The following is a 14,566-nucleotide window of genomic DNA, read 5'->3' as shown; positions in this document are numbered from 1 at the left end:
GTGTCGTACTCGCTCTCCAACAACTTCGACAGCTTCGCCATCCAGACCAAGACGGGCAGCGGCTACATCACCACCACCAGGGTAAGCGAGGGACTGATAGATGGATAGATAGATAGATAAATAGATAGATAGATAGATAGATAGAGACATAGATAGATAGATAGATAGAGACATAGATAGATAGATAGATAGAGAGAGAGAGAGAGAGAGAGAGAGAGAATGATATTGCAGAGTTTTTTTACTTTCTCCTTTTTCCTTTTCGGTTTTCTTACCTTGCTACAGAATGTATATAAAAATGTTCGAATCTGTGTAGGAGACGATGAGAGAAAAATGAATCAACGGTTGAGAAACTTGCCATGTGAGAATACTTCTAGAAAGATAATATTTCTAGAAAGGCGAAGGGTGCGAGGGGACGATTGAAGTTTATAAATGGACGAAGGGCTTTAATTAGGGGGGTATTAATAAGGTTTTGGTGGTAAGAGAGCCGAGTAGGACACGTAACAATGGGTTTTAAGTTCGATAGATTTATATTCAACAAAGGCGAGTAAGAATTGGTTCACTAATAGCGTGGTGGATGTGTGGAGGAGGCTCGGCAGTCATGTGGTGAGTGCCAGTACGATTGGCACATTCAAGAAGAGGTTGGATAAGTTCATGGATAGCAAGGTTGGGTGAAGTTAGATTTACAGGAGCTGCTCAATACAAGCCCACCGCCCACTTGGAGATCACTTACGTTCTTTTGTTCTTACGTTCTTATATATTTTTTCTTATATTTTTGCTCCTTGATATATATATGGATAGATAGAGAGGCATTGCAGTGTTCATTACTTTTTTCATTTTTGTTTTTTAATTTTTATTCAGTATATTGTTCTTTCTTATATTTTCTCCTTTTTAATCTCTGCGCCTTTCTTCTCGTAGTATGACGCTTTTTTCCTAGTTTCCGTTTCGTGTTTCCTCCCTGTTCTCTGTGTATCACTTCCTCGCGTTCTTCTCCTCGGCGGCGGCCAGATACTGGACCGGGACGGCGAGGACAAGGAGTTCTTCCTGATGGTGATCGCCAAGGACGGGGCGTCGCCCGACGAGGCCCTGCAGGAGGCGTGCACCTTCAGCGTCATCGTGGAGGACGTCAACGACAACCCGCCGAACTTCGACAAGCCGGTGAGTGGCGAGGACGACCCGCGGCGATGATGACCTGGGGCTGGGATTCATGTAGCTTTCTTTCGCGCACACACACACACACACACACACCACACACACACTCCCCACACACACACCTCTTTACCCCAAGCCTCCCACACACATACAAACCACAAAATCCATCTTCCCGTTTTCCATAACTCCTACCGAGCAAAGAAAACGGTGCCTTGAGCCGATCCCCCGTTTTCTTCCACAGATATACGAACAGAACATTGCCACGGACCACGGGGTCAACACGCCGGTACTGAGGGTCACGGCCACGGACGTCGACACGGGCGTGAACGCGGAGGTCACGTACAGCCTCGACGCGACCTCGGGTGACACGAGTTACTTCTCCATCGACCCCAGCAGCGGCATTATCAAGCTGGAGACTCAGCTGGACGAAAGCATGGTGAGTGGCGAGGGTCAGGCAGGTCCAGATTTGAAACTTACCTGGCTCCCATCACACCTATGTTCCAATCTTCCTCACCTAGGCCACAAAACTTACCTGGCTCCCATAACCCTATGTTCCAATCTTCCACACCCAGAGCACAAAACTTACCTGACTCCCATCACTCCTATGTTCCAATCTTCCACACCTAGGCCACAAAACTTACCTGGCTCCAATAACCCTATGTTCCAATCTTCCTCGCCTAGGCCACAAAACTTACCTGGCTCCAATAACCCTATGTTCCAATCTTCCACACCCAGAGCACAAAACTTACCTGGCTCCCATCACACCTATGTTCCAATCTTCCACACCTAGGCCACAAAACTTACCTGGCTCCAATAACCCTATGTTCCAATCTTCCTCGCCTAGGCCACAAAACTTACCTGGCTCCAATAACCCTATGTTCCAATCTTCCTCGCCTAGGCCACAAAACTTACCTGGCTCCAATAACCCTATGTTCCAATCTTCCTCGCCTAGGCCACAAAACTTACCTGGCTCCAATAACCCTATGTTCCAATCTTCCTCGCCTAGGCCACAAAACTTACCTGGCTCCAATAACCCTATGTTCCAATCTTCCACACCCAGAGCACAAAACTTACCTGGCTCCCATCACACCTATGTTCCAATCTTCCTCACCTAGGCCACAAAACTTACCTGACTCCCATCACTCCTATGTTCCAATCTTCCTCGCCTAGGCCACAAAACTTACCTGGCTCCAATAACCCTATGTTCCAATCTTCCTCGCCTAGGCCACAAAACTTACCTGGCTCCCATCACACCTATGTTCCAATCTTCCACACCTAGAGCACAAAACAGCACTACATTGTATTTGCCTAAATTTGAATTCCGCGCGACTCTTCTGGTAACAACATGGCGCCTGGGGTAAAGATGGCCAACCTCTCCTATGGTACGGCTGTTTAAATGTATCGGGAGCCTGTCATGCCCGGCGGTGGGGTGGGGGGGTGGGGGGGGAGGAGTGATACGCGATTGCAACGTGTATACCTCGTCTTGCTTGCTCGACTCTGATATTAATACATAAACGTTTTAAACTTTAACGTAACTGGCCTAATTTTCTGTCACCACACCCCCAGTACGATTATTTCACAAGGTCACAGAAAACATTAACCGGATTTTCATGGGGTGCCTTTTTTTCGAGGATGCAAAAGTCTGGTAAAACTATTCCTTGCATCACAGAACAATCCATGAAACTCCCAGCAAATTCTCCGAGAGGTTTTGAAACAGGCTGATAATTGAGTGACGATACGTTTAAAACCCTGGTTAAATAACGTGGCACCACATCTGGCACCAGTAACTGCGCAATAACACGTTTTTTTGCCTCTGCGGTACTAAAATGTTACTAAAATTTACCACTTTTTTCACGTAGCTATTAACAAATGGATTTTTTTTTTATTTTTTTATTTACCCTCCTACAATTGAAGTATAATCTGACATAAAAACTGAACTGCTAACACGAACAGAATTATTATGTTGGTGAATTTTAAGTGTGGTGCCAGAGAGGGGACCACGTTATTTGTTATGAAAAAAAACCACGTTATTAACCAGGGTCAAGAAAATGTCTCAGTGTACCGTAACCGTTGCTGTTTGGTACGGTAACACACGTTCATACAGCATCTTAGAGGAAAGGAGGGAGTTTAGGGGTTTAAAAAAGAGAGGAAAAAAAGTGTTTGTAGCTTGTTTTACGTTTTCTGTTTGATTTAAGTTTGTGACCTACTGCGCAGAGTAAGTCAGATTCCCGTTTTCTTTTAATGTTTTCTCTACCTTTTTTTCGTTTTCTCTACCTTATTTTACGTTTTCTTCACATTTTTTACGTTTTATTTACTTTATTTTACGTTTTATTTACATATTTTACGTTTTCTTTACATTTTTTACGTTTCCTTTACCTTATTTTACGTTTTCTCTACCTTATTTTACGTTTTCTTTACCTTATTTTACGTTTTCTCTATCTTATTTTACGTTTTCTCTACCTTATTTTACGTTTTCTACCTTATTTAACGTTTTCTTTACCTTATTTTACGTTTTCTCTACCTTATTTTACGTTTTCTTTACCTTTTCTACGTTTTCTTTACCTTATTTTACGTTTTCTTTACCTTTTCTACGTTTTCTTTACCTTATTTTACGTTTTCTTTACCTTTTCTACGTTTTCTTTACCTTATTTTACGTTTTCTTTTCATTTTAACGTTTTCTCTACCTTATTTTACGTGTTCTTTACCTTTTCTACGTTTTCTTTACCTTATTTTACGTTTCTTTTCATTTTAACGTTTTCTCTACCTTATTTTACGTGTTCTTTACCTTTTCTACGTTTTCTTTACCTTATTTTACGTTTTCTTTTCATTTTAACGTTTTCTCTACCTTATTTTACGTGTTCTTTACCTTTTCTACGTTTTCTTTACCTTATTTTACGTTTTCTTTTCATTTTAACGTTTTCTCTACCTTATTTTACGTGTTCTTTACCTTTTCACGTTTTATTTTACGTTTTCTTTTCATTTTAACGTTTTCTCTACCTTATTTTACGTGTTCTTTACCTTTTCTACGTTTTCTTTACCTTATTTTACGTTTTCTTTACCTTTACGTTTTCTTTACCTTATTTTACGTTTTCTTTACCTTTTCTACGTTTTCTTTACCTTATTTTACGTTTTCTTTTCATTTTAACGTTTTCTCTACCTTATTTTACGTTTTCTTCACATTTTTAACATTTTCTCAACCTTTTTTACGTTTTCTTTTAATTTTAACGTTTCCTCTACCTTATTTTTACGTTTTTTCTGTGATTTTGTGACCTACTTGCATAAGGTGAGTGGCGTGAGTCAGGAAGTGCGTTGTGCCCCTTGCTGTTTAGGACTATTACATGGGTTTATTTTCTTTTTTCTTCCTCGCTCTCTTTCCCCTGTATCGTTGTTTGCCTTTTAAATTCATCCTTTTCTTGTTGCCTATCTCTTCTTTTTATTGCTTCTTTTTCTCTTTCTCTTGTATCCTTTCTAGTCTTTTCATCTCATCCTTTTCTTGTTATGGCGTTTGTCTTCTTTTTTTCTTCCCTTTTCTCTTTCCTCTGTATCCTTTTTAGCCTTTCCAACTCATTATTTTCTTGCTGTTCTCTATGTCTTTTTTATTTTTTTATTCGTTTCTCTTTCTCCTTCATCCTTTTCAACTTATTTTCTTTTTGCTGTTCCGTGTCTTTTTTATGCATCCTTTCTCTCTTTCTTCGGTATCCTTTTTAGCTCTTTCAACTAATTTTCTTGCTGTTCAGTCTGTCTTTTATTATTATTCGTTTTTCTTTCTCCTTCATCCTTCTCAACTCATTTTCTTTTTGCTGTTCCGTGTCTTTTTTTATGCATCTTTTCTCTCTTTCTTCGGTATCCTTTTTAGCTCTTTCAACTAATTTTCTTTTGCTGTTCCGTATGTCTCTTTTATCATTCGTTTCTCTTTTTCCTTCATCCTTTTCAACTAATTTTCTTTTGCTGTTCCGTATGTCTCTTTTATCATTCGTTTCTCTTTTTCCTTCATCCTTTTCAACTAATTTTCTTTTGCTGTTCCGTATGTCTCTATTCTTCTTTTCTCTCTTTCTCCTGCATCTTTATTAACATTTTCATCTCATTCTCCTCTTGTTATGCTTCAGTCTTCATTATATTCTTCGTTTCTCTTTCTCGTGCATCTTTATTAACCATTTATTAACTCATTCTCTTCTTGTTGTTCCGTATGTCTTCTTTTTATTCATCCTTGCTCTCTGTCCTTTTAGCCTTTTCATCTCATTCTCTTCTTGTTATGCGTCAGTCTTCATTATATACTTCGTTTCCCTTTCTCCTGCATCTTTATTTACCTTCTCAGCTCATTCTTTTCTTGCCCTTCTTCCTCTCCCCGTCAGGCCGACATCAAGACCTTCCAGCTGACGGCGCGGGCCACGGACAAGGGCCAGCCTCCCCTCTCCAACACCGTGCAGATCAAGGTGGTGGTGGTCTCCTCGGGCAGCCTTCCCCCCACCATCGTATTCACCCAGCAGCCGCGACCCATCCCAGAGAGCGCGCCGGTCAACACAGATATTGCGACCTACTGCGCGAAGTAAGTCATATACCCCGTTTTCTTTCAGTGTTTTGTAGGTTGCTTTACGTTTTCTGTTGATGTATAAGTCAGATCCCATTTTCTTTAGTGTTTTGTATCTGTTTTCTACGTTTTCTGTTGATGTATAAGTCAGATCCCATTTTCCTTAGTGTATTGTATGTTTTTTTTTTACGTTTTCTGTTGATTGTTTTGTATTTATGACCTACTCCGCGAAGTGAGTCCATTCCCCCCGTTTTCTTTAGTATTTTGTTGGTTGTCTTACGTTTTCTGTTGATGTATAAGTCAGATCCCATTTTCTTTAGTGTTTTGTATCTGTTTTTTTACCTTTTCTGTTGATTGTTTTGTATTTGTGACCTACTGCGCAAAGTGAGTCCATTCCCCCCGTTTTCTGTTAGTGATTTGTTGGTTGCTTTACGTTTTTTGTTGATGTATAAGTCAGACCCCATTTTCTTTAGTGTTTTGTATGTTTTTTTTTCTACGTTTTCTGTTGATTGTTTTGTATTTGTGACCTACTGCGCAAAGTGAGTCCATTCCCCCCGTTTTCTTTAGTGTGATGTAGCTTGTTTTTACGTTTCATTTTCCTTTTTTTACGTTTTCTCTACCTTTTTGTTTATTGACGATTCCTGTTTGATTGTTTATAAGTTTATAATCTTCCCCCTGACTAACTTATGTTTCTCCTTCCTTCCTTTCCCTTCTTTTTTCCTTTTCCTGCAGCTCCAACGTGCCGGGAGAGCCTGACGTTTTCTTCATCCTGGTGACGGGCAACACAGCGGACACTAACTCAGACGGAACCTTCGCCACCAGGTTAGTTGAGCTTCCCCTTAGAGACGGCCACGAGAACTAAGGGCGTATTCTCAAGCATTTTGGGGGACATATCAGGACTCATACACATATTTATTGAGGCTTTCGTAGAGGTTGTTGTGGGTATTTCTAAGGCTAGTTTTCTGGGTGGGTTATAAGTGACGTTCTTTTAGGTCCTATTATCAAACATTCCAGGGATTTCACACATTGGATAAGGCTTTCGTAGAGGTTGTTATGGGTATTTCTTAGGCTAGTTTTCTGGGTGGGCTATATAAGTGACGTTCTTTGAGGTTCATATCAAACATTCCATTGGATAACACATTGGATAAGGCTTCCGTAGAGGTTGTTGTGGGCATTTATAAGGCTAGTTTTCTAGGTGGGTTATAAGTGACGTTCTTTGAGGTCCATATCATCAAACATTCCGGGGCTTTCACACACACATTAAGGCTTCTGTAGGGGTTGTTGTGGGTATTTCTAAGGCTAGTTTTCTGGATGGGTTATAAGTGACGTTCTTTTAGGTCCTATTATCAAACATTCCAGGGATTTCACACATTGGATAAGGCTTCTGTAGGGGTTGTTGTGGGTATTTCTAAGGCTAGTTTTCTGGGTGGGTTATAAGTGACGTTCTTTTAGGTCCTATTATCAAATATTCCAGGGCTTACACACATTGGATAATGCAAGAGTTTAATGAGTATCTTCGCTCTTTCATCTCTTTCACTGATTAACTCTCAAGTCTTCCCTATACTGTCCAATTTCTGCAAGATTTAGTATCTTCGTTCTTTCATCTCTTTCACTGGTAAACTCTCAAGCTCTTCCTTATGTTGTCGAACTTTATAATGCAAGAGTTGATGAGTATCTTCGTTCTTTCATCTCTTTCTTTGGCAAACCCTCAAGCTCTTCCCTATATTGTCCAACTCCATAATGCAAGAGTTAATGAGTATCTTCGATCTTTCATCTCTTTAACATACGCGCAAGGGAAGAAAAGAAACAAAAGAACATCATAGTGGAGCATCGACTTCCCTACTCCCAACATCTTTTTACATCCTTGGCCATAATCACCCTTTTTCGCCCTTCTTTACCCCTCACACACAGACAGAAGGAAGGCCAAGAAACTAAAGACAATAATCAGAGTATAATCGTAGAGGTTGTGGGTGTTTCTACAGGTTGTTCTGCTACGCTATATTTCTTTTCTACTTGACTCTCCTGCTGCACTGAATCGTTCCTCCACTTTCTCGCCTTAACAGGAAGCTCCCCAACGACAACACAGTCTGCCCCGCGGGGAGTCGAGGCGTGGTCATCTATCTGGCGGTGGGGAACCTGGACTACGAGACCATCACGCAGTACAAGCTGATCCTGCAAGTCGTGGTGAGTGTTTGGCCTCGCTGGGAGACTTCGGGGATGAGCTGATGGGTTGATGGAGGGACTTGAGAGGGTTTGAAGAGTTTGATTTCAGGGACTTAGAGTTTGCCCTATTTTGTCCTACTTCCTAATGATTTTCCATCTCTTTCATTGGTAAACTCTCAAGCTCTTTCGTATACTGTCCAACTCCATAATGCAAGAGTTAATGAGTATCGATCTTTCATCTCTTTCAAAAGTAAACTCTCAAGCTCTTCCCTATGATGTCCAACTTCCTAATGCAAGAGTTTAATGAGTATCTTCGATCTTTCATCTCTTTCACTGATTAACTCTCAAGTCTTCCCTATACTGTCCAATTTCATAATGCAAGATTTAGTGAGTGTCTTCGTTCTTTCATCTCCTTCACTAGTAAACTCTCAAGCTCTTCCTTATGTTGTTGAACTTTATAATGCAAGAGCTAATGAGTATCTTCGTTCTTTCATCTCTTTCTTTGGCAAACCCTCAAGCTCTTCCCTATATTGTCCAACTCCATAATGCAAGAGGTAATGAGTATCTTCGATCTTTCATCTCATTAACACTGGTAAACTCTCAAGCTCTTTCTATACTGTCCAACTCCATAATGCAAGAGTTAATGGGTATCTTCGTTCTTTCATCTTTTCCACTGGAAAACTCCCAACCTCTTTCCTGTGCTGTCCAACTTCCTAATGCAAGAGTGAATTGGTATCGTCGCTCTTTTATCTCTTTCACTAGTAAACCCTCAACCTCTTCCTTATACTGTCCAACTCCAAAATGCAAGAGTTAATGAGTATCTTCGCTCTTTCATCTCTTTCACTGGTAAACTTTCAAGATTTCCCCTATACTATCCAACTTCATAATGCAAGAGTTAATGGGTATCTTCGATCTTTCATGACTTCCACTGGTAAACTCTGAAGCTCTTCCCTATCGTGTCGAGCTTCATAATGCTTCGCCTCTTCTCTCATACAACACTACGAAGGGGAGTTCTCTTTATCCTCTTCCCCGTGTCTTCCCCCCAGAACACCCAGAACGCGAGGATGGACCAGCAAGTCTTGGTGGAGGTGCAGGACGTGAACGACATCCACCCCATCCTGCAGCCCTTCGACGGCGCCATCACGGAGAACTCCCCGCCCATCCTCATCACCACCATCAAAGCCATCGACAAAGACGCCTCGCCGGAGTTCAGAAACGTGAGTACATGATCTTCTTCCCTCGTTCTTTATATTCTTCCTTCCGTTTTCCCTCTCTTGACCCGTCCGCTGCGATTGACACGGATTTGGCCTTCACTGGTAGTCTGGTAACATACACTCCCAGGTCTTTCTTTGCCTCTGTGGTGGATAGTGGATTGTTTCCCATGTGGTATTGGTGTGCTGGATATCCCTTCACTGGTTGCCTGATAACATACACTCCCAGGTCATTCTCTGCCTCTGTGGTGGATAGTGGAGTGTTTCCCATGTGGTATTGGTGTGCTGGATATCCCTTCACTGGTAGCCTGGTAACACACTCCCAGGTCATTCTCTGCCTCTGTGGTGGATAGTGGAGTGTTTCCCATGTGGTATTGGTGTGCTGGATATCCCTTCACTGGTAGCCTGGCAACATACACTCCCAGGTCTTTCTCTGCCTCTGTGGTGGATAGTGGAGTGTTTCCCATGTGGTATTGGTGTGCTGGATATCCCTTCACTGGTAGCCTGGTAACATACACTCCCAGGTCTTTCTCTGCCTCTGTCGTGGATAGTGGAGTGTTTCCCATGTGGTATTGGTGTGCTGGATATCCCTTCACTGGTAGCCTGGTAACATACACTCCCAGGTCTTTCTCTGCCTCTGTGGTGGATAGTGGAGTGTTTTCCATGTGGTATTGGTGTGCTGGATATCCCTTCACTGGTAGCCTGGTAACATACACTCCCAGGTCTTTCTCTGCCTCTGTGGTGGATAGCGGAGTGTTTCCCATGTGGTATTGGTGTGCTGGATATCCCTTCACTGGTAGCCTGGTAACATACATTCCTAGGTCTTTCTCTGCCTCTGTCGTGGATAGTGGAGTGTTTCCCATGTGGTATTGGTGTGCTGGATATCCCTTCACTGGTAGCCTGGTAACGTACACTCCCAGGTCTTTCTCTGCCTCTGTCGTGGATAGTGGAGTGTTTTCCATGTGGTATTTGTATGCTGGATATCCCTTCACTGGTAGCCTGGTAACATACACTCCCAGGTCTTTCTCTGCCTCTGTGGTGGATAGTGGAGTGTTTCCCATGTGGTATTGGTATGCTGGATATCCCTTCACTGGTAGCCTGGTAACATACACTCCCAGGTCTTTCTCTGCCTCTGTGGTGGATAGTGGAGTGTTTCCCATGTGGTATTGGTGTGCTGGATATCCCCTCCCAAGGTGCATGACTACATTTTCCTTCACTGAATTGTAGCAGCCACTTTTTGTTCCGTTCCTGTAGCTTGGTGATGTCTTCTTGTAGGAAATTCGCTGTCAAACGGTTGATCATCTCCCTTCTTGCTCTCATCTCTCGTATAAATTAAATACAATAGATAGCTGAGTATAAAGATGAGCTGCAATTATCTCAGATGGTCCTAAAAGCCGTATAGAAAGATAGAAATAATGAACTTAAGATATAGCTTTGATGATTGAGTAAAGAGACATGGTATTAATCTCTCTCTCTCTCTCTCTCTCTCTCTCTCTCTCTCTCTCTCTCTCTCTCTCTCTCTCTCTCTCTCTCTCTCTCTCTCTCTCTCTCTCTCTCTTATCTCTTCTTTTCTCTTCTTTTCTTTCTTGTCTTTCCCCTCCTTTCCTTTTCTTCTTCTTCCTTTTGTTTTCCTTCTTTTTCTTTTCGTCTCTCTCTCTCTCTCTCTCTCTCTCTCTCTCTCTCTCTCTCTCTCTCTCTCTCTCTCTCTCTCTCTCTCTCTCTCTCTCTCTCTCTCTCTCTCTCTCTCTCTCTCTCTCTCTCTGACCTTCTCAGTAAGTTTAGCCTCTCGCCCGACGGTCAGCTGAAGACGCTCGTTCCCTTGGACAGAGAGACGGAGGACAAGTACAGGATCCCGGTGCACGTGACTGATGGAGGTGAGTGTCGAGGGTCTTCTGTTGCTTGTTCTTTCCTTGCTTTTGTGTCTGCATGGGAAAGATGGATGAAAATGGATGGATGGATGAAAAACCGTGAAAATTATGCCATATGAGAAAAGAAGTTGGAATTATGAAAGCGATTATACTCTGATTATTGTCTTTAGTTTCTTGGCCTTCCTTCTGTCTGTGCGTGAGGGGTAAAGAAGGGCGAAAAAGGGTGATTATGGCCATGGATGTAAAAAGATGTTGGGAGTATGGAAGTCGATGCTCCACTATGATGCTCTTTTGTTTCTTTTCTTCCTTTGCGCGTGTGTTTGTGTGGGAAAGACGGGAGAAAACACTGGAAATTAGGCGACGTATGGTTGTCGATGTTCCACTATGATGTTCTTTTGTTTCTTTTCTTCCCTTGCGCGTGTGTTTGTGTGGGAAAGACGGGAGAAAACACTGGAAATTAGGCGATGTATGGTTGTCGATGTTCCACTATGATGTTCTTTTGTTTCTTTTCCTCCTTTGCGCGTGTGTTTGTGTGGGAAAGATGGGAGAAAACTGTGGAAATTAGGCGATGTATGGAAATCGATGCTCCTCTTTACTGCTCTTTTGTTTCTTGTCCTTTCTTCCTTTGTGTGTGTGTGTGTCTGTGTGTGTGTGTGTGTGTGTGTGTGTGTGTATGTGTGTGTCTTTAACGCTAGTAAACTCTCAAGGTCTTCCCTATACTGTCCAACTCCATAATGCAAGGGTTAATGAGTATCTTCGCTCTTTCATTGCGTGTGGGAAGTGTTGTTCAGGTAATTGTCGGCACTTGTAATGTTGGAACACCTCAGGATTAGTGTTGCCTTAGGTGCCAATATCCCGAACTAGCATTACCCACAGGGAGGAAGGACGAAAACCGTGAAAAAAAACATGTAAGTAAATTAGAAGTTGTGGAAGTGGACTGTTCGCGAAAATGAGAGAGCGAGGGACAAGTTGTTTGGCTGGGAGCGAGTTTAGGATCATAATCAAAGCGATGTTCACCTTCATTCCGCCATTCCGTCCCTATTTTCTCATTTTATCCTCGTCCACTGGCAACCTTTACAAACTGCGTACGAGAAATGCCGTTTTTTTGAAGGAGAGAATGACCTAAATCTTGAAAACCACCAGATATTTAAGAAGTTTCATTTATTTATTTGTTCATTATTTCTTTGCGTTTCACCTATGGCACCGGTAGGCCTTCTTGATGGGGTCTGTAGGGTGGTCCGAGCTAGTTATGGCGCAGGCAAGTGTTTATAGTCTCGCCATTTTGCTTGGCTTAAGGGGCTATTACACTGGGCAAATTTTCCGTGGATCTTCAGTCAAACCACGATTTCCGCTGGCGTGGTTCTCATTTGTTTCTTGTTATTGCTGCTGATGATGATGGTGAGTAATACCGTCGTCCTTCGGTGAAATCTACTATAGCTTTGGAAGATCGTGGACACGTCAGAAAACCACGGAAATATGAGAACCACGCCAGCGGAAATCGTGGTTTGTCTGAAGATCCGCGAAAAAATTTGCCCAGTGTAATAGCCCCTTTATGCTGCCCCCCGGAGCTCATCTTTGATCCTTTTTTGGAGAGAATCTTAAGCCCGTGTTGATGGGTGGTTTTCAGGACAGCATGTGGGTAGTCTTAGGCCACTCGGCGGTGACTGAAAAATTGGCAGCTTGTTTGTAGCGGCGGGCGGGACGCGAACCCCCTCCCTCTTACCCCATCATCCCCATCATCTTCATGTTTGTGTGTGTGTGTGTGTGTGTGTGTGTGTGTGTGTGTGTGTGTGTGTGTGTGTGTGTGTGTGTGTGTGTGTAGGTTTGTCTGTCCCTTAACACTTATATCCCATCACCTTCTCCCTGTCACCTCTTCGTTCTCATCCCATCATTCCCATCATCTTCCTGTTTGTGTGTGTGTATGTGTGTGTGTGTTTTTCCGTTTGCCCTTCACACTTATCACCTTTCTCCCAATCATATCTTACCCATCACCTCTTCGTTCTCATCCCATCATTCCCATCTTTCCCATCATCTTCCTGTTTGTGTGTGTAGGGGTGTGTTTATGTTTATCCTCCTCCCCTTCACACCCATCACCTTTCTCCCTATCATACCTTACCAGTCACCTCTTCGTTCTCATCCCATCATTCCCATCTTTCCCATCATCTTCCTGTGTGTGTGTGTGTGTGTGTGTGTGTGTGTGTGTATGTGTGTGTGTATGTTTTTCCGTCTGCCCTTCACACACACATCCCATCACCTTTCTCCCTATCATACCTTACCAGTCACCCCTTCGTTCTTGCCCGCACACCATGAATGAAGTCGACGATGTAATTCAAGTCGACGGTATCCTGGAAGAGTGAAGGGCAACGCGAGGCTTCGGGAACAGTTTGGGGGCCGGTGTATGAGGATTAGCGCAGCAATATTTAACTTCATTTCCTCCGTCCAGTTCGATTTCCACGCTGTATCCTCTTTCGCTGCAGCTGGTTAACGAGCCGCCCGCCAACCCTGACCTAGCGGCGGCGCGTAATTGATCATGAGTTAAGCTTTTCCGGGTTGGGTAAGCGATATGCGGCCGCTAGGTATCTATTTGTGTGTGTCTGTGTTTGTGTGTGTCTGTGTTTGTGTGTGTGTGTGTGTGTGTGTGTGTGTGTGTGTGTGTGTGTGTGTGTGTGTGTGTGTGTGTATGGCGGGAGAGTAGGTTTGTTTTTATTTTTTTTATTTATAACAGGGAAGTTTTTTCAGCTCAAAGGCAAAAAAAACAAAAAAAAAAAAACAATAAGACAGCAACAAATAAGCCCATCCTATCACCTTCCATCCCATCACCACCTTACCCCATCATCCCCATCATCTTCTTGTGTGTGTGTGTGTGTGTGTGTGTGTGTGTGTGTAGGTTTGTCTGTCCCTTCACACTTAAATCCCATCACCTTCCTCCCTATCATACCTTACCCATCACCTCTTTGTTCTTATCCCATCATCCTCATCTTTCCCATCATCTTCCTGTTTGTGTGTATGGGTGTGTGCGTATGTTTGTCTGTCTCTCACTTCACACACACATATCCCATCACCTCTCTTCCCTCTCACAACCTTACCCATCACCTCTTCGTCTTACCCCATCATCCCCATCATCTCCTTTTTTGTGTGTCTGAGTGTGTGTGTGTGTAGGTTTGTCTGTCCCTTCACACGTATATCCCATCACCTTCCTCCCCATCACTACCTCACCCATCATCTCTTCGTTCTTACCCAATCATCTTTTGTTTATGTGTGTAGGTTTGTCTGTTTCCCTTTCACACACACACACACACACACACACACACACACACACACACACACACACACACACACACACACACACACACACACACACACACACACACACACACACACACACACACACACACACACATATCCCAACACCTCCTTTCCTGTTACCAACCTCACCCATCACCTCTTCGTTCCCTCCCTTCCTCCAGACAACAACCGGACCTCGATGTACTGGATCACGGTGAAGGACATGAACGACGTGCCTCCGAGCTTCGATATGGTCAACGGAGTCTACGAGGTCCAGGTCCCCGAAGACAAGGCCGTGGGGAAGGACACAGGCATCGTTCTCAAAGTGACGGACCCTGACATCGGTGAGAGAAAGGACCTTG

The 14,566-nt window shown here is 43.1% G+C and overlaps 1 protein-coding gene across 1 annotated transcript in view; it reads left to right on the top strand.

Annotated features, from left to right (window-relative positions):
* Nucleotides 1-14,566, top strand: part of LOC127003143 (neural-cadherin-like) — a 70,166-nt gene that overhangs the window by 15,501 nt on the left and 40,099 nt on the right. The window contains exons 9-17 of the mRNA XM_050869540.1: nt 1-81; nt 1,006-1,155; nt 1,391-1,585; nt 5,502-5,695; nt 6,410-6,499; nt 7,741-7,861; nt 8,887-9,061; nt 10,809-10,925; nt 14,387-14,548. The exon at nt 1-81 is cut by the window's left edge and continues 39 nt beyond it. Coding sequence (XP_050725497.1) covers nt 1-81; nt 1,006-1,155; nt 1,391-1,585; nt 5,502-5,695; nt 6,410-6,499; nt 7,741-7,861; nt 8,887-9,061; nt 10,809-10,925; nt 14,387-14,548 — 1,285 coding nt within the window. The remainder of the gene's footprint in view (nt 82-1,005; nt 1,156-1,390; nt 1,586-5,501; nt 5,696-6,409; nt 6,500-7,740; nt 7,862-8,886; nt 9,062-10,808; nt 10,926-14,386; nt 14,549-14,566) is intronic.

This window comes from Eriocheir sinensis, chromosome 24, assembly GCF_024679095.1.
Source record: "Eriocheir sinensis breed Jianghai 21 chromosome 24, ASM2467909v1, whole genome shotgun sequence".
In the NCBI taxonomy this organism is placed as follows: Eukaryota; Metazoa; Arthropoda; class Malacostraca; order Decapoda; family Varunidae; genus Eriocheir; species Eriocheir sinensis.
This window is presented reverse-complemented; position numbering and strand designations above follow the sequence as displayed.